Source organism: Arvicanthis niloticus, chromosome X (assembly GCF_011762505.2).
Source record: "Arvicanthis niloticus isolate mArvNil1 chromosome X, mArvNil1.pat.X, whole genome shotgun sequence".
Classification (NCBI taxonomy): domain Eukaryota; kingdom Metazoa; phylum Chordata; class Mammalia; order Rodentia; family Muridae; genus Arvicanthis; species Arvicanthis niloticus.
This window is the reverse complement of record NC_047679.1, coordinates 126,480,427-126,501,164: the sequence shown is the minus strand read 5'-3', so window position 1 is coordinate 126,501,164 and position 20,738 is coordinate 126,480,427. Positions and strand designations below refer to the sequence as shown.

At 39.9% G+C, this 20,738-nt stretch overlaps 1 protein-coding gene across 4 annotated transcripts in view; it reads left to right on the top strand.

The window, feature by feature from the left end:
• The window catches only part of Cd99l2 (CD99 molecule like 2), a 90,750-nt gene that overhangs the window by 30,604 nt on the left and 39,408 nt on the right, over positions 1–20,738 (top strand). For all 4 annotated transcript variants that reach the window (XM_076918774.1, XM_034486234.2, XM_034486233.2 and 1 more), the window contains exons 2-4: positions 10,112–10,174; positions 18,236–18,307; positions 18,776–18,862. In XM_076918774.1, coding sequence (XP_076774889.1) covers positions 10,112–10,174; positions 18,236–18,307; positions 18,776–18,862 — 222 coding nt within the window. The remainder of the gene's footprint in view (positions 1–10,111; positions 10,175–18,235; positions 18,308–18,775; positions 18,863–20,738) is intronic.

Here is a 20,738-nt window from a genome sequence, read left to right as displayed (position 1 = left end):
CTTTTATTTCTATCATGAGTATTCCACATTCTGGAGAGGGACAGGTAATCTGATATGACACTATCTTTTGAGATATATGAACAGGTTACCTGTGAGGGATCAGGTAGTTGCTTATGGATACCTAAGCAATGACTAGATACCTTGTGTTTTGTATCTCTGTGGCCATTTCTACTTCTGTTCCCTAATCATTCATTTTTAATTTATTTATTTTGAGTGCACGAGTCTTTTGACTTATGTGCATGTACAGCATTCATGCCTGGTGCCTGTGGAGGTGAAAAGAGAGGGTTTGCAGTCACAGAGTGCTGTGAGCCATCATGTGGGTGCTGAGAACTGAACCTAGGTATCTGCAAGAGCAGCTCTTAGCTGCTGAGTTTTCTCTCCAGTCCTCATGTGGCCTAATTATTAGCCAGTGTGGCCAATGGCCCTCATTTTAAAGAAAGAGCATATGATCTCTAAGGCCCTGGGATAGTACCTGGAGACAGCTACCCCTCCAGTCTTTGTTGAGATGTAGATTACAGAACATAAAGTCCACCATTTCAATATCTGTACTTCAGTGTTTTCAACAGAGTCACAATGATGTGCAGCTATCCATCTGGTGCCAGAAAATGTCCGCACCCTAACATGAAGTCTCATGCCCATTAGCAGTCTCTTCACCTCCAGCCCCAGACACCCACTCCACTTGTCTTTTGCTCTCAGCTCTGAATTCTGTGCAGGGGGTTCTCTTTGTGGACATTCAGTACACAGTTGTGATTTTGTCTGTGAAAATCCATCGTAAACATGTTGTTTTCTGTATGGAAATGAAGAATGAGATGCTCCTTTTAATTACACACTCATCAGTGAAGTGACGTTTACAATTTGTACAAATCCTTCCGAGGCATTGGAAATCAAACAGCTTGCTATATAGGATACTGTGATCCTGGCAATATACAAAAAGACTCTGACCCTGGTGCCTGTATTTGAACAATGCCATGTTTTCCAGTGTTCCTCTTCCCTAGCAGAAACTGGAGCATGGGGTGCTCTGTGCATTCTTGAAATCAGTGGCTGCTGCGGTTGAACTGATGATGGTGCTGACTCCTGGCTTCTAGTGAACCACTGCCTTCCTGTCATTATTGTCCTCTCTGAGAGTGGTTTAAATTTATTCATGAAACTAGTTGGAGCTCAGGTGGTGACAGCAAAATGCATTTAGTAATCAGAATAAGAAGCAAGCTATTTTCACATTCCTTAGCAATGCACAGTGCCTAACTAACCCAGAGGATATTAATTGCTCAGCATGCTTTGAGGTGCAGTAGCACACATTTATCAAGACAGTGTGTTCAGGTCTGGATTGAGTACCGTGAGTTAGAATGCTGCACACATTTCAGGTAGCATTCTTGGTTTGTGCTGGCCTTCTGTGGCATGAGGCCTAGATATGACACTTATTTGTTTGTACTAAAAAAAAGGATGAGTTATTTTTACCAGAGACATTTGGGAATTTGACCATACATGCCTTTATGCTTTATGCTACGGACTTCGCATGAGCAGTTTTCAGCAATGTTGCCATGGAACAGGAGTGTAAATTTATTTTAATGACCTACAGCCTTACGTTTTCTTAGCTGTGGCCCCAGTGGTCCTCTGACCAGAAAACTGAGGACACAAACTTTGCTAGTAGCTGTGCAGGTGAGGCCTAAGTTTGATGATAAGCATTATTTACTTCATACATGATTCATTTCAGGGGCCAAGTTTAATTTAATTTTTTAAAAATGTGTGTGGGTATGTGTAGGTATATGAGTATTCATTTGTGTGTGTGTGTGTGTGTGTGTGCCTGTGAAAATATGTGCATTTGTGGAGGTCAAAGGTCAACTTCAGGTATCATTCCTCAAGAGATACATACCTTGCTTTCTGAGCCAATCTCTGGCTGGGACCGCAGGTTCACCAGTTAGGCTAGGCTGGCTGGCCAGTGGGCCCCAGGGATCCACATGTTTCTGCCTCCCCAGCCTTAGAGTTATAAGCATGTACCTCAATGCCTGGGTCTTTTCTATGGGATCTGGAGAGTTAAACTTAGCTTCTCATGCTTACAGAGCAAACACTTTGTTGACTGAGCCATCTTCCTTGAGTCTAAGTGATCAAGAACTATGCCATAGGCAAAATAGCTGGCACACAATTTGGTCCACAAAGTCAGATTCTGATGTTTTATTTATTTATTTATTTATTTAATTTTTGAATTTATTTTATGTGCATTGGTGTTTGTCTGCATACATGTCTGTGTGAGAGTGGTGGATCCCCATTTACTGTAGTCACAGACAGCTTTGAGGCACCATGTGGTTGCTGGGAATTGAATGTGGGTCTTCTGGAAGAACAGTAAGTGCCCTTAACCTCTAAGCCAACATTGACCAAGTCTGTCTGTTTTTTGTAAATAGTACGTAGCTTTGTGCCTTTGGAGTTGTTTAGACACACACACTAGTCCAGATGCTTGCAAGGGAGTGGTATCATGGCTTTCACTGACTAACATTTAAGTACAGGGTAGGTTTTATGGAACCTCCATTAAGGCAGACATATCTAGCTTTACCAGACTACGGTGTCTCTGGTGTTCTTTCTTATTCACTTCTGTAGAAAATGGTCATGATTTCAAAATGTGAAAACTGAAGCAGTTCAGATATTTATTCAGTCAGGATTTATACTGAGCTCTCCTTCAAAAAACCTGGAAACTGCTTACATGTACAAAAAAAGAGACAGAATAGAAACTATCCTTAAAGAGCAAGTATGTGTGTGTTGTTTGTTTGTGTGTGTGTGTGTGTGTGTGTGTCTGTGTGTGTGTGTGTGGTGGCGGCTGTCACTGGCCACTTGAGAGAAACTGAGCTCTGCTTATATCCCAGCATTACCTCTGAAATCCTTTGCTGGAAGGTGACCCAACATCCACTCAAGTTCTTAGCCAATCAGCAGGCAGGAAACATGCCCCTCTGTAGAGGTGAATTTGCCCTTGGTCTAAACCCCAAATGGATTTTCACCAAGTTATAGTCAGCACTGTGCGCTGGCAATTGGGGAAGGGGGCAGACTGGTAAATTGGAGAAAGCACCCACCTAAACAGTAGTTGATGTTTCACTTATTTTATGTAGTGCGTGGCTGCCATGTTGGACAGGGCATGCCTGTAGAAGATGCATTTACCTGGAAGAGGGTGCTTTCAGGATGAACAAAGTGAAGTGGGCAGGAACAACAGAGGCAGGAGTGATTAATTAATCAAGCCCAAATGCAAGGTTGTTTAAGAGTCCATCAGTAGTCTCTCCAGGATCACATATTTCCATCAAGTCTTTGGCAGGTGCTGGTATACAACCAGCTCATGACATTATGACTAACAAGGGCTTACTTTGCCTTGTTTTACAACCTTCATTAAGATAACACCCTGGCTTCCCACACCACTTTCGGTAAGTCAGGTTGCAATGGAGGGCAAGTTTATTTTCTTTCCCCAAAGGAGACAGTGCTAGAGGACAGACCCTGGCTATCCTGGTGTGTTGGATAGAACCAGAACTTTATTGAGCCTTTCAAGGACACGTACAAGTTCACAAGGAACATTTCCAAAATTCTTCTCTATGACTTTGAAGAAGACCATTTCAGACAGGTGTTATCAGCTTGTGGTGTGGTTTTCCTATTAAATTCTTAGTGGCTTTCTGCAGTGGATGAAGTAACTTTTCTGGTGAATGTTGGAACACTGCCCTCTCAGATTCCAGGGCTTATGACTTGTGAACTAGACTTAAGATGAATTGGCTGCTTTCTAAAGAGCAAGCATACAGGATACCTGCTGGTAGCCCTGACAGAGTTGAGTTAGAGCGTGGGTGAGCCGCGCCGGTGTGATCCCCCTTGCTGTATGTGGTATATTGTGAGGACATCTGTGCCTGTTGGGGTTTTAGTTGTGCTGGGTTGTAGGTGTTTGCCATTTTGCAGTGTTGAAAATGAGACCCAGGGCTTTGTGCATGTTCCTTAACGGTCACACTGTTGGATTACATTCTTATCCTAGCTGTAGGATTTGAAGAAGTCTTAATAGATCAGGATTGAGCTTGAGGTTGAGTGCTTCATTCAGAGATGGTTTGGGTCTGTTGACTTCAAAGTCGATAAATTAATAAACATTACAAAATTGTGTCTTATTGCTCTTAACCCCTTGCCTAATGAAATGTGGTCAGATATGTCAGGAGCTGTTAAGGGAATGGACAGTTCTACATGTTATTAGCTCAGTCTACTGTTGTGGAGTATGTACTTTTGTTGTTCAGTGGTAAAATAGGGGAAGAATGTTAAAAGAAGACTCAGTGGAATGATTAGGCTTATGGTTTGGGAGACACTGATACAGAACCTTGAATTATTGTAAGAAAAGTACATGGACATGATTAAAAAATTTTTTTTAAAAAGCTAGCAGGCCGTAACCCTGACAGGAAATAGTTTCTTCCTCTTGACCTCTGTACTTAATTCCCTAGACATAACCTGTATTAGCAGCTCTCATGTGTGAACTTCTAGAACATTTTTATGGTTAAGGATTTAGGTATACACATACAAATGGAAGAATATTTCTCTGTCTCTTGATGGATTTCAGAACATATTTCATGTCAGTATATAAGCATTCCTCATCTTTTCTAATACAGCGATGCAGTAAGTTGTTGTGTGGAAGAGCGTCCTTCCACACAGCTGGGCCTCTCTGATGACCACTGTTCTGCCTGTGTTTGTTTTTGCTGTTGGAAGCAAAGCTACAATGGAGAGCTTTGTGCTCTGCTTCATGTCCATGTTACTATTTTTCTCTAATACAGATTTAGAAGTGGCACAATTAAGTTGAAAATGCATGTATAAAATATTTAAATGTTGAAATAACTACAGACTTCTAGAACCTTTACAAATACAATATGAAGAGCTTGGTCCTCGCACTCAAATCTCTTCGGTATACATTGGTTACCTGATGCTCTGGCAGCCCCCAGTCTCAGCACACTGGACTATACTTCCAACAATCCAGGGCATGTTCACTCTGCCAGCATCTAAGTCTCTGACTGGTTGTTCAGTGCTGAGAGCACTCTACTACTGAGGTAGTTTATTCTGGTTGACAAATAATAGTTGTCTGTATTTATGGAGCACACTTTTTGAAACAAGGTCTGTGTATAAACTAGCCTAGCCTTGAACTCGCAATCCTGCTTCACCTTTCTTTATGCTGGGATTACAGACATGCTCTACCAGGCTTCTTCCTAATGGTCAAGGTCCAGGTCAGTTATGTGCAGGTTCTTGGTCTCCTATTCACAGAACTGAAATAAAGGCTTATGTAGATTGCAAAGCACCAGGAAGCTTATGGCCTTTGTCAGGAATAACAAGCCAAAGTAAGCTTTCTTCCTTATGTTGCTATTGGTTATGGTGTTTTAATATAGAACAGTAACTCAAGGGCCTTTCCTTCATCCCAGCCCCTGTCACATGCAGGGGAGAAATGGCAGCAGGTATGGGGCAGGAAGCTGAGAGATCACAACTGCAAATGTGAAGCAGAGTGATTGGGAAGCGAGGCAAGGCTATAAACCCTCAAAACTCTGCATTTCTAGATTCCATGTACACAATATCTTGAAACATTCATCCATCTGTGTTGCTGTGAGTGATGCAGTTACCTTCCCTGCGCCCCCAATATGTTATACATACCACATTATTCTTCTGTAGTGCTAGGAATTGGGCTCAGGGCTTTGCACATGCCAAGTAAGCATTGTATCACCAAGCCATAACCCTAGTCTAATAATATTTTCTTTATTCATTTACCCATTGATAAAGCTTAGGTTATTTCCCATATCTTGGCTACTGTGAATAATTGTGCAGTGTGCATGAGAGTGCAGAGGCCTCTGACATTCCAACAATACGCACAGATTTCCTTTTCTCTATAGCCTCCCCAACGCCTGTTATCAGTCATCTCTCTGATACTAGCCATTCACTAGGTATGAAGTAGAAAAAGTGTGGCACATTTACACAATGGAGTATTACTCAGCTATTAAAAATAATGAATTCGAGAAATTCTTAGGCAAATGGATGGAACTAGAAAATATCATCCTGAGTGAGGTAACCCAATCACAAAAGAACACTCATGGTATTTACTCACTGATAAGTGGATGTTAGCCCAAAAGTTTGAAATAGCCAAGATTCAACTTACAGACCACAAGAAGCCCATGAAGAAGGAAGACTAAAGTGTGGGTGCCTCGGTCCTACTTAGAAGGAGTAACAAAATATTCATGGGAGCAAATATGGAGACAAAGTGTGGGACAGAAACTGAAGGAGGGGCTGTCTGGAGACCATTCCACCTGGGTATCCATCCCATGTGCAGTCACCAAAGGTAGACACTGATGTGGATGTCAGGAAGTGCATGCTGACAAGAGCCTGATATAGCTGTCTCCTTAGAGGTCTGCCATAGTCTGATGTTTTCAGAGGTGGATGCTCATAGCTAACCACTGATCTGATCAAGGGTTTCCCAATGGAGGAGTTAGAGAGAAGACTGAAGGAGCTGAAAGGGTTTGTGGCCCCATGAGGAGAGCAACAATACCAACCAACCAGAGCTCCCAGGGTCTAAACCACCAGCCTGGGAGCACATAGGGAGGGACCCATGGCTCCAGCTGTATATGTGGGGGAGGATGACCTTGTCAGGCATAGGTGGTTGAAGAGATCCTTGGTCCCATGAAGGCTGGATGCCATGTGTGGAGGAATTCGAGGGAGGGGGAGGTGGGAGTTGGGGGGGTAAGTAGGGGCACATTCTTATAGAAGTAGGAGGAAGAGGGATGGGATGGGGGTTCCTGGGTGTGAGGGGGGGAATGGGATAAGGGGATAAAATCTGAAATGTAAATAAAATATCCAATAAAAAATTTTTTAAAAAAGGAAGAAAAGGTAGAGAAGCTCAGTGACTTGTTTTTGTCATTTCTTCTCTTTGTTCCTATCTCTTTGTCCTTCCCTTCCCTCACCTTCCTTTCCCTTTTGTTGACAGAGCCTTGCTGTACAGCACACAGGCAGCCTCTGGATGGTGGTCTTCATGCTTCTACTTTCTGTGTGCTAGGATTAAAGCTAGCTTCACTGTAGTTTCAATTTGTGTTTCCCCAAAGATTAGAATTGTTATACATTATCTTTTAATTTATCTGTTGACCATAAACATCATTTCTTTGGGGGAAATGTCACTTAATTGCATGGGCCGTTTCTGTAGCTGTGGTGAAGCATTTTACTTGGCTGCAACTATGTTAGTCTCCTTGTTTTTGTGGTATTGGAAATGGAACCCAGGGCTTTCTACATGGTAAGAGAGCACTTGACCTTTAAGCTACACCTCACTGTTGCAGTTTGCTTTTCTGCAAATACTTTTGGAATACTCTTCAGGAAACTGTCAACCAGACCAATGCCCGATACTTCTTTTAGTACCTCTTCAGCTTTGGGTATTGCATTTAATGAATTACAAATTAAGTATGACTCAGTTACTGTACTGGAATAAAGGTCAAATTTTATTCTTTTGTGTTTTCCCACCAGCAATTCCTGAAGACACTATCCTTAACCCTTTGTGCTTTTTCAACTGTCTGTAAGAGTTACACGGGTTTATTTCTGGGTTATATGTTTTATGCCACTATTATTTTGCTTTTATTTTTGGCAGATGTGTAGCATATAGGTTGAGTATCCCATATACAGATCATCTTGGATCTGACTTTTATATTATACTCACCAACCTGTAGTTTGAAATCAGGGGTATGGTCATTGACCAATATCTGCCCTGCCACTTTCCAGACTGGCCACACAGGGCTTTCACTTATTCTGAACTGTGTTCCAGGATCTGTGATGTGTAATTTTTTTTTCTGTTCCTTGGGCACTTGTTTAAAATCTAGATTCAGACCTGAGAGCCAGCTTAGTCATTAAGAGTTTGGTTCCCAGCATCTATGTCCACAAGTACACACATACATGTAATTTTTAAATATTAAGAATAAATAAAAATTCAAATCTAGAATCTCCATTTGAGACAAAGTGTGTGATATTCAGCTTTTTGAATTAATCCTTTTATACTTAAGTCGAGTTTCATGGATTTTCTTACAAAGTCCATGACTTCATTCTTCTGTGTTGCTGAATAATATTCATACATATACCACATTTGAAAAATCCATTTAATCACTGATGGACATCTAGGTTGATTCCATAGCTGAGCATATTCACTTATGCTGTATAGACATGTTGACTAATATTAGCTATTGGCTCTGCATTATGAACAGAGAATGAAGATTGTCAAATGTGTTATTGCATCTATTGTGATAATTGTACTTTTGCTTAGTATCATGTATTTTGTTAGTACATTATATTCCATATATTGATTTAGGATGATTCTGTTATCCGTGGGATGATTCCTATTTGACAAAGGGGAAATGTGTTTTTAATATGTTGTCTTATTTGGTTGAAGAATTGTTCCTTTGTGTCTATCAGAAAATGTGTCCCTGAGTTGGTCTTGGAAGGTTACATATTTCTAGGAATTCAACCATTTCTTCTTTGGGGCTCCAGAAATGGCCCAGCAGTTAAGAACACTGACTGCTTTTCCACAGGACCTGGGTTTGATTCCTAACACCAACATGGCAGATCACAATTATCTGTAATTCCAGTTCTAAAAGATTTGACACCCTCTTCTGGCTTGTGAAGGCACTGCATGTACCCCAAAACATACATACATACACACACATACATACATATATACATATATACATACATACATACATACACACATGCACATATACATATACATATAAATAAAAATAAATAAATCTCAATTATTTCCTTTGTTGATGAATAGATAGATGTTCATAGCAAGCTTTTAAGGTCATTTGTATTTCTGTGGTACCAGCTGCATTGTCTCCTCTTTTATTTCTAAGTCTGTTAGAGTTTTCTCTCATTTTGATTTGTTACTGTAAATAAAACAAACAAACAAACAAACCAGCCAACCTCAGGTATATCAGGACTTTAAGGCTAGACTCCTATACATAGGAAATTTGAAGCCAACCTGGACTACATGAGACTCTGGATCCCACTGATTCAGCTGCTCAGAGAGCTTCAGGGATTCTCTTAGCCCTGTGTTTCCAGGACTTGGGTTAGATAGAAGCTTATGCTACCAAGTGCTACTTTTACTAGGGTGGCTGGGGATGCAAACTTGTGTTCTTACACTAACATAGCAGAGTAGTCTTTGCAGCTAGCCTGATTTTCTAGTTTCTATTTTATTTCCATTCTGAACTTAATTTTTTTAAAAAAATGTTTGGTTACTCTTAGCTTTTTCTTTGTTCTATTTTGTAGCTTTCTGAGGTGTGACATGAGGGTTGCTGTGATGGAGACTTTCCTGTCAGGACTGCTTTCACTTTGAGCATATTGTTTTCCATTTGCCCTTGTCTCTGGATACTGTTTGGTTTCCCTCTTAATGTTTTTTGTTGATTTATTGATCGTTAAGAAGAGGGTTGTTTCATTTCTACATATTTGTGAGCTATCTCTGGACATTCAGTTTTGGTTTCATGCTATTGTAGTCAGAAAAGAGACTTGATGACATGATCCTAGTCTTCTGTAATCACTGCTGGGATGTGCTTTGTTTATTAACACATGGTCTGTGATATTCCCTGTGTGTGCATTTGCAATGGTCTGTACATACTTGTAAAACCCACTGTTTTCTTGCTATGTTTAGATCATCCATTTGATTATTCAAGTTTTCTATTACTGTGTTACATTCTTTGTTCATATCTATTAATAATTGCCATATATGTTTGGGTGCCTGATGATGGAGACATATATATCACATGCATTTTGCCTTGTTGATGAAGTAGCCCTTTTTCATTATGTAATGATCTATTTCTTTCTGTCAACGTTGGAGTGTTTGACTTCTGGCCTATTTTTTCCTGGTGTAAGTATAGGTACCTTTGATTTTTGTTTTTCATTTGCATTCCCATTCCCTTATGTTTTAACTGACAAGAGCATGTCAAGAGTATAGTTTAGCCTCAGCCTCACTGGTTAAACACTTGCCCAGTGCATTCTAGGTCCTAGGTTCAGTTCTCAAAGCTACAAATTATAATAGCAAAGACAAAGAAAATATTGCAATGTTACTGTTCATTTTAAAAACCACCTAAACTTAAAATTGTCTTCTTCTTTGTAGGATATGGAGACTCAGATGAACTTAATCTGAAGGATGCATTGAAAGAAACTTCCTCAGTAAAGCGTGAGTCAAGTAAACAAGTTCACAAAGCGAGCACTAGTGGACCATGAACCACACTCACAATCTTGCCTTCAGAAAAGCAGACACACACAAGATTAACTGTATCTCTATCTACCTGTTTGTTTTGGCTTACATGTGCAAGGCTTGTGTCATATGTGTGTTATCTTCCTTTTTCCTTTAGTGTATATTGAATCCATGAGACAATGTGCATCTGTCTCAGCCTCTTCCCTGCTGTACAGGAAGAGAAGTTTGACCTGTTTCATTTTTCTCATTTTTTTCTGTTTTGAGACAGGGTCTCTTGATTTAGCCCTGGCTGCCCTGAAATTCTCTGTGCCAACCAGGCTGGCTTTGACTTGGATCCTGTGCTAGAGCAACAGTGACTCTTAACCATTCATCTGCATTTCTAGCTTCAGAACCCATGTCACTTTATCATTCCTCAGTGTGATCCTTACAATGGTCTCAGGGACTGATACCAAGACTATTCTCATGATGCAACCCATAAAGTGGCTGTTATATTTTACAATCTGCTCCCCTTGTCCTCTCTTCTCCCTTCAGCACCAAGACTAGGAGGCCAGTAACAACCAGAGCCCCAGGGAATCTAGCAGGTAACAAGGCTTGCCTGAAATGGGAAGTGAGGAAGGCAAAACTCATCTGAGAAGGGAAGTGAGGAAGGACTCATTGGAACTCCATGTGGGACAGTATGAGAAGGAGCCATGTAGAGTTTTTAGCTGCACATATGAAAAGCCAGCAAAGGCACCCATCTGACTGTTAAATTTATTTCAGAAGAATCCTATGTGGTTGGTTACTGTGCCTTATGTGAAGGCAGTGCATTTTCCTTGCTTATTGCTTTGGGTGACGATGCTGGCTGCCAGAAACCAGATACCAGAGGCAGAAGGGGTGAGCTGGCCCTGACTGAAGCTTCAGGCTATCTCCATAGCTCCCCATAAACATGAGCCATTCATAGTTTAGCAGTGTGGGATAACCTCAGGCCACAGGAGAACTCTTCAATGAAGAAGCTCAAACATTTTCTTTAAATTCTTCAAGTTTTTTAAGATCTCGAGAGAATTTGTTTATGTGGGTCACATCTATAAATATTTCTCATCTGAGAACTTAAAACTGAAAAAACTGTTATTAATCTAAAGAAAATAAAAAGCCATATGCATCAACATATGTGGCAGATTTTTATGAAAAATAACTGTGCTTATAAGATGAAAATACAATTTAGAGTGATGAGTGACATTATTTTACAATTTTCTGTAATGTCTGGCTTGAATAGAATACACCTGGATTCTTTGTGTGTGTGGTGCTGTGAGACAGGATATTACTATGTAGCCCAGGATGATCTGGGACTCACTATATAGACCACAATTTACTAGGTAGACCAGACTGGCCTCAAATTCACATATATCTATCTACCTGCCTCTGACCCCTTATTCCCTGTGCTGGGATTAAAGATGTGCATCACCAGGCCAAGGCTCCACCTGGATTCTCATATCTGTGTCTGTACTGAGCTGTTGTAAGTTCCTGAGTTCCAATGCAATATGTGAAGAAAACCCAGGCTCAAATAGATATACAGTAGAAAAAGGAAAAAGAACTTAATGTCCATTTATTTATTTATTTATTTATTTATTTATTTATTCACTCACTCACTCACTTTATATCCTGCTAGTTTCCCTGCTCCATTCACACAGTCTCTCCCTCTATCTCCTTTCCCTTTCTCCTCTGCAAATTCATTTGGAATAAAACAATAATTTAAAAAATCAGCTAGATGTTGGAAAGCTGTTCATATCACAGTCACCAGAAAGGTTTTTGAAAATTCTATATTTTAGTTTAAATTCCAAGTTTTGTTATTGGCTGCAGATATGATCAGGGTAGCTGGAGGGATGATTCAGTGCTGAAAAGTCCTAATTGCTCTTTCGGAGGCTGACCTGGGTCTGTGAGCACCTGCATGGCAGCTCCCAGCTGGCTACTGTTCCAGCAGATCTAACTTCATAGTCATGAAACTGTAGCACAGATTTGCTTGCAGGCAAATCAGTCATATACATAAAACAATTTTTAAAAACTCAGACCCTATCAGGGTTTGTGCTCAGGTAATAGGAAATTCTATTCATTTGCAAGGACATGTCTGACACACATTCAAGTTGGGCATAACAGTTGTTGTTTAAATTAAATCTTTAGGTAGTAGTCTTGGTTTCTGTAATTCAAGAAAAACTATCCGCAGAGAGAAGTGCCTCATGATGCTGAGAGAGTATCAATCTGTGCATTTAGGGTGTTCTTTAAACCATTCGAGCACGCTTCTATGTCAGAGAGAATTTTTATTTTGTTCACTTAGTCTGAGACAGGGTCCCAGTAGCTCCAGCTGATGTCGGACATGCCATTGTAGACCAGGATAGCGTTTAATTCACAGAGCTCCAGCTGCCTATGCTTTCTAAGTGCTGGCATTAAAGGTGTGCACCACAGCCAGGCCATACTTCAGTAAAAGTCTTTCTACTTTGTAGTAATTTTCCAGTGCTGCTAAGCACACTACCCTAAATAAATTTAGCAGCTTAAAATAATATTCACTTTTCTTCTATGTTTCCCTGTGATGAGTCTCAAATTTATTTTTATCCAGTGTTTTAAAATTGAAATCTTATTTTGCTTTGGCTTTGGTTTTGGGAAATTTTTATTTCCTTTTTTCATAGTCTTGCTATGTAGCCAAGCTGGCCTCCAGTTTGCCTTCCTTCTCCCTCTGCCTCTTCAGTACTGAGGTTAAGGCATGTGCAATCATATCTGACAATACTACATTTTAATTTGTAGTTCATCATAGATTAAGTCTCATGTTCTCTTCACCAAGGTTTTCACAGATAACTTCTTGTATTATCTTGGCACATAGATGCAGCCTGTCCATTTTGCGGTTTTATTTGTACAGGAAAACAGCATTTGGTGGTTTGTGCGTCTGCCATTCTAGTCAGATACTGAATAGTGCCATCACCGTAAGCACTTCATGATCCCTTTGTACAACCTCAGCAGCCTGCCTTAGGTCTAGCCTCCTTTCTAATCCCACTAATCTGTTTTCCATTTGTAAAATGTCATTTCAAGAAGGTTATATAAATGTACTGTGCTATGCTGAGCTTAAAGAAGGATGAATCAGAAATTTCTGTCCATCCTAGTGGAACAGATAGAGAGCATGCTTGCAATAATAGTGGCTTCTCTGCTTTATCCCATTTTATTTTATTTGGGTCTCTTAGCTTATGTGATGGTTAACACATTTAGGGCCTGTTAACATTTAGGGTCTTTCCCTTTTAGTTAATGGTCCTCAGAGATACCTCACAGACACACCTGACAATATGATTTACTGATTTTCCTTGTACTTCTTGATCCAATGAAGCTAATAATCAGGATTAGCCATCGTAGGTCCAATTTAGCTTCATTCTTGGCCCAGTGTCTCCTACAAAGCAGCAATCCAGATGTCAGTTGGTGCCAAGGGGTCAGTTGAAATCAGAGGTTCTGTGAGCTTCCTTTTGGTCCTTTGATCGGGATGAATGACCGCAACCATTGCTGCTTAAACAATGGAGATTCATCTTCTAATCATTGAGATAAAATGCAGAATGAATAGGATAGGCTGCAGTAAGCATATTAGCAAGGCTGCACTCCTTCTGGAAGCTCTGTGGAGAGTGTTTTCTACATTCTTTGGCTTATGACTACTTCTTCCATCTTCAGAACCATGGACATGCCAGTGTTTTCCTTTTTCAGTTTGTCTGTTTGTGTGTATTTGTTTGTAGCCCAGGCTGATTTAAAACTTGTTCCATAGTTCCGGCTGCCCTCAAATTCCTGACCCTCCTGAGTCTGCCTCTCAAATTCTGGGATTATAAGTGCGCACCACCACACTTGGTTCTTAGGGTTTTCAGTATTCTTTTCTTGTTCTTGCTAGTTCTGCTGGTACTGTGTTGAATAGAATTGGCAGAGTAGGCACAATTGTTTTGTTCCTCAGGTTAGAAGAAAAGCGTTCAGTGTTTCCCCTTGACTATGATGGTCCCTGTTCGCTAATCCTATGTGGTCGTTATTCAGTTGAGTTACATTACTTTTCATCTTAGTTACTTTTCTAGTTACTGTAAGAAAATATTAGGACAAAAGACACTTAAGGGAGAGTTATTTTTGCCCAGTTTGAGTGATGACAGTGTGTATTCAGCTCACTCGGTCCCTTGTGTACGGGCTAGGATCTCAGCCCATGCCATCTACTGTGGGTGGTTCTTCTCAACACAGTTAACCTAGTCAAGATAATCTCCTACCACTTAGCCAGAGGCTTGTCTCTCAGGTGATTCTAGAGCTCACTGAGTCAACAACTCAGGCTAACTGCCACAGCTTCTCTGGCTAATATGTGGAGATTTTTCATCAAAAAGATGTTAAGTTTTGTCAACTTCTCTTTCTATACCTACTGAGATGATCACATGATTTTTATGCTTCATACTTTGAATGTTTAATGATTTAGCTTTTTGTCAAGCAATCTTGTGTCCCAGGCATAAATCCAGTTTTGATCATAGGGTGCAATCTTTTAAATGTGCTGTTGAATTCGGTTTGCTAATGTTTCCTTGCTGATCTTTGCCTCTGTTCATGTACTTTTGCTTGGCTTCCCATGGGGGCATGCTGTTTTCATGAGTGAATTTGGAATTATTTCCTCCTCTTCAAATCTGCAAGAATTTGAGAAGGACTAGCTTTATTTTTTCTTTGAATTCTTCAAAGAATTCATTTTTATAGCCTTCTGTTACCTGGACATTTCTTTGTTGGGAGGTCTTTGATTAATCTAATTATTATTTATCCATGTATATTTTTATTTTTTTATTTTTTTATTTTATATTTTTTTGTCCATTTCTTGTGTGATTTGTTAAAATCTCTTGTCCATTGTAGTTTCTTAGGATTTTTTGTACTTATTTAGTATTAGTTGCAATGTCTCCTCTCACGTTTATCATTTTGAGTCATTAGAACAGAAAGAAAGGCTTTGAATCTTGTTTATTTTTTTAAAAAAGCCAACTTCAGATTTTCTTCCTTTCCTCTCCTCCACCTTGTTTCCCCCACTTTGTTCTGTGGAACAACACAGGACCTCTGTGTAAATGTATGTTTACCTCTGAGCTACCCCTCCAGCCCCCTGGAACATAGCTCCATTAAAGCTTCCTGTTCATTTTCTTGTCTAGGATTCTTTGTCCTCCCTCCTTTCTCCACATTCCTTCTGTGCCACTTCTTCCTCTTCTCCCTCTTTTGAGACTGAGTCTTCCTATCTTGGCAAGTAGTCCTAGCTGAATGTCAAATGCAGCGTCCTCCCTCCTCAGCTTCCTGAGTGCTGGCCTTCCCAGTGTCTTAACAGCTTTCCCTCTTATGGGCCAGGTTTCTGTTGTCAAATGTGAGACTCTTTACTAAACATTCAATTCTGAAACACTTCCTCCTGAACATTTTATGATTTAATTATTTAAGCAAATATAATCTATCCATTTGCGTTAATTTTATATAAAATGAAACCCATTCTTTTCATTTTGGAAGTCTAGTTATTCCAGTATCTTTTGCTGAAAAGATTTGTTCCTTCTTTGAGTTCCTTTGCATATATATAAAAAAATCACTTGAACAGATCTGAAGTCTTTTGAGCTCTTCATTCTGTTCTGTTGCCTGTATCTATCTATCTGCCACATCTTTGACAAATGTTAACTGTAAAATGAGCCTTAATCTTAGGTAGAGTGATTCATCCTACTTTATTCTTTTTAAGGTTTTAAAAAGCTAATCTAAGGTTCTGCCTTCCTCAATTTTTAAATCAAATTTGACTATTTCAGGAAAGAAACAATCAGTGGGACTTCTATAGGCTTGCATTGAACGTAGAGAGCATGTGGGAGCTGATGCTGTCACTCTGGTGCATTTTCCAGGGTGTGTGGTGTGTGTGTGCGTGCGTGTGCATATGTGTGTGTGTGTATCTTTATTTGGATCCTCTTTGTTTTATACCTTTCAACCTTTTAGATTTACTTTACACGAACATAATTTTCTGCACCTCTGTTTGAAATGCTTTGCTTTCTGAGACACTGCTGAAGTGAGCTCAATAGCATTGACATGTAATAGTGATGACCATACGGTATCTAAAATCCACCACTCACAAAATAGAACTTCCTGCACTCTGTGAAATTAGAGGGGTGGCAATGAGATCGCTTTGCTCCTGATCATACAGAAAGAAAATCCAGTCCTTAACCAAGGAGACTGTCAGGTGCTTCCTAGAGGACAGTCTTGAAACGGCAGTAGTTCTTCTTTATTCCCCACATGCCTCAGCTGCTCACTTTGTATCCACACTCAGGAAGCACAGAGATGGAGACAGGAAGTGGGCTAGTGAATCTCAGAGGTCAGCTTCCAGTGACATATTTCCAAAAGCAGGGCTCAAGTATCCCAACGCATGAGCCTGTAGGGTCAGTTCACGTTTGAACTACAACACCCATTCAGTGGACTTGTACCCATTTGCTGTTTTGTGATATTGCACCTTAGTTGTTTAGAAAACCTTGTTGTTTTTTCTTTCTTTTTTCTTTCTTTTTTTGTTTTTGTTTATTTAAGGCAGGGTTTCTCTTGGCTTCCTGGAACTTACTCTGTGAACCAGGCTGTCTTCAAATTCAGAGATCCCCCTGCCTCTGCCTTTCGAAGTGCTGGGATTAAAGGTGTGTATCACCACCAACTCCAAGATCTTTTCATGTCAGTGGCATAATTATGTGATTTTTTTTTATCCTGTGTATTCATTTATTTTTCAGGCCTTATCTAGCTAAAATGTCATATTTCTCATGGTCTGAATAACGTTCACCCTCCTCCTTGGCAATTGAAACCCCAAGCCTTGTGACATCATATATATATATATCGCTATATTTTGTTTCCCTCCTCTCTCCTACTTCCTCTTTTTTGTTTGTTTGTTTTCTTCTGTTCACCTCATGAGTGCCTGGTGCCTAAGGAAGACAGCAGAGAGTGTCAGATGTCATGGGACTGCAGTTACACACAGTTGTAAGCAGCCACTGGGAACTGAATGTGGATCCAAGCAGCCAGTGCTCTTAACCACTGAGCCAGGTGTCCAGCTCATGTCCATTTATTTCTTTTTATGCTTATACTTTCATATCCAGAAAATATCTACAAATATAATATTATAAATATTTTCCAAAATGTTTTCTGCTGTCTTAAACAACTAGCTCTTTATATCTTTGATCCACTTTTTGTTGGTTTTTATGTATGGTATAGCATGACGGTCAAATTTGTTTCTCTGCATGTGTGCTCACGGCATTTTCCTCTGTGTTCTTGCCTTAGCATTGCCATTACCTTTCCCTTTGAATGTCTTCAGGAGTAGGAGCAATTATGGCAGATCCTAAGTTTAAAGAAAAAAACTCATGAGTGTCATGTAACTAATACAAAGGCAATTCATACTTCTGAAGGAAACCTGTAATCAAAGACTACTTATAAAAAGTATGTGTGTCTATGTGTATGTCTGTGTGTGTCTGTATCTCTCTATGTGTGTTTGTGTGTATTTGTGTGTGCATGCATCTCTGTGTATATGTTTGTGTGTGTGTGTGCATATGCATGTGTGTCTTTGTTTTAACCACTTTCAGTTTGTAAGCTAATTCTGTGTACATCACATAAAATGCTAGCTTGTAAGACAATTCTCTGTATATTACAGAAAATGCCAGCCCATTCATTTCTGAGCATTTTTATCTGCTGCTCAGTTCTTGGATTAATAGTGGAAGTAACCATAGCTCAAAGGTCTTGGGGATCATGCTTAAGCTCTAGAATTCCTTACTCAATGTGGGCAGCAGATCTGGGCTCATGTTCTAGCTCTGTTAACATGGTGAGATGTGGGGCTACATTTGTCTCTCAGTTCCCAACCTATAAAGAAGAATGATTAGAATCTCCTTCACTTAAACCTTTTCTGTCTCTTTGCCATCTATTTCCAAGTAATTGTGACGTTATATAGGAGCTTTAAGTACTAATAGTAGTCTCTGTTCATGGTGTGACTTCCTTAAACCATGATGTAGGTATACATTTTATTGTTAAGCATATGACTCCTGCTGTTTTCCCTCCCACTTTTAGAGAGATGGGACCATGTCACCACTACTACAACTAAAGGGCCAGGAACGACTAGAGCCCCGTCAAATCCTATGGGTAAGACAAGCTCTCTGAGGAGAAAAGGAAGGCTTTTCCACATCAGCTACTTGTTTAAGTGGGTGTCTAGTTATCGTTTCTACTGTGGTAATTAAACACCACGATCAAACAGAACTTTGGAAAGAAAGGGTTTATTTGGCTTATGCTTCCACATCACTGTTATCACAGTGGGAAGTCAGGACAGAAACTCCAACAAGGTAGAAATCTAAAGGCAGGAGCTGCTGCAGAGGCCATGGAGGGGAGCTGCTTATTGGTTTACTCAGCCTGCTTCCTTATAGAACCCAAGACCACCAGCCTAGGGATGGTACCACCCACAATAGGCTGGTCCTTCCCCACTGATTGATAACTGAGAAAATGTCTAACAGCCTGAGCTTATGGAGGCATTTTCTCAAATAGGGTTCGCCTCCTTCTAGCTTGTGTTGACATAAAAATTAGTGGTGATTGTTTCTTTTGTTCTGTGGTCCCCAGAACTTGATGGGTTTGATTTGGAAGATGCCTTGGATGATCGAAACGATCTAGATGGCCCCAAAAAGCCAAGTGAAGGAGAAGCAGGAGGTAAGTTCTAGATGCTTGACATCACAGGCCAGTTCCTGGTAGTGTCTGTCCTTTTACTTGTAATAGCATTCTGAGCCATCCATAGCACTGTAGATCCAGGCCACTTCAAGCTGTAGAACCCTACAACAGTAATGCTGATATATTTTGATCTTGGGATTCTCCAAATTAATGGGAATCTCAATAACTTTGTCTGTGTGGATCATAATCTATCCACATTTATCATCTGTATTTAATTTTAAAAAATATCAGTATTATTAGTATAAAATGATTAATAATAAACCAGTACATATTAACATAAATAGCACATAATATGGGAAATTTCTGTGTGGCAAGATAAAAACAATTTAGTGAGAGTGGCATTATTTTACATTTCTTAGAAATTTCTAGAATGTCAATCTTGCTAGGAGATACCTGGATTCTCATATTGAGATATGCAGCTTAAAAGCTGTCCTCTGACCTACATGTGACCTGTAAGTGTGTCTGTGTGTGCATGTGTGTGTGTGTGCGTGTGCACACACACCCCCTTAAATTCAATTAAATTTAAAAGGGTTTTAAAACAAGCATATACATGAAAAATACATTTTAAAAAATGTTCAGTAACCTTCTCTCACTCAGTTCTTCTTTAATTACTTTTCTGGTTGCCCTGACCAAATAGAGTAGGTGCACTCTCCAGCAAGGAACAACGGCAGGAAGGCACAGAACACAGTTTTCCCTTCTTATCTCTTCCTATCTGGGATGCTAGAGTGGTGCTATTCTTTCTTGGGGAAGAGCTTCAGATCACAGTGAAATCTTCCAGGAAGTACCCTTATAGATCCCCCCAAAGGCATGTTTCTTAGCTGACTCCAGATCCAACCAAGTAAACAAGAAAAATTAACCATTGAAGATACCACTACTGATTGGCCAGAATGAGTTAACCCCACCCCATACAATAACAGCAGTAACAAATAGGGGTTTTTAAGAATGCTTTTTCTTCTGTATGTAAATCAATGTAAAACAGTGTGTGTGTGTGTGTGTGTGTGTGTGTGTGTGTGTAGCAGATATGTTAATAATGGCATCCCTTCCACAAAACAACAAAATGTCCATTAGTGGTAGAACGGATGAATAACTCATGTCATATTCAGTCCATGGAAAAGAACACAAAAGAACAATTCCTACATGTGGCACTCAGGTGAGACTCCCCAAGGCAAATTTGAAATAGATGAAGTGGACAGAAAACAATGAACGCAGTAGAATTCTACTTACATAAAGTGTATAAACAGCTCAAACAAATGCATGATGATGGGAGTCAGTGTCTGGAGGCTAGGCACATTGGAAGGATATGAGGGAGGATATTTTTTCCAGGTTGAGGGGGCAGGGACAGCGAGATGGTGTGTGTATATATGCTAGTAAAGTTTTATTTCCTGATTTTAGTATTGTAACTGGTGGGATAAAATTTCTTTTAGCTGCTACTTATGATCTAAACTCTTAATATATATATGTATTCCAATAAATAATTATTTATTGAAGAGAAAAAAAGGGTAATGGGAGAAAGAGAAGAGACTTTAGCTTTCAGTGTCTGAGCTCAGGAAAGCCCAGATTAGCTTCGAAAGAGTTCACGTGGCTGATTCTGACCCTTAATTACTTTGAGAAAATCCCTTCATCTTTGGCATATAATGCAAGTTAATCATTAGGATCCTAGTCAGAAATTCTCTCTGTGGTCATACAAACACTCGAGGTGATTGGAGGTTCTACAGAACACATAAACTGGCAGTGGGCAATCTGAGGGGCCAGTTGCAATTATGCCTACCACTATCATTCGTTTTCATCTCTCTCATCCTTCTTCCCTTCCTCCTCCTTCCTTCATCTATCCTTAGTTTGGGCACAAAGCATGGTTCTA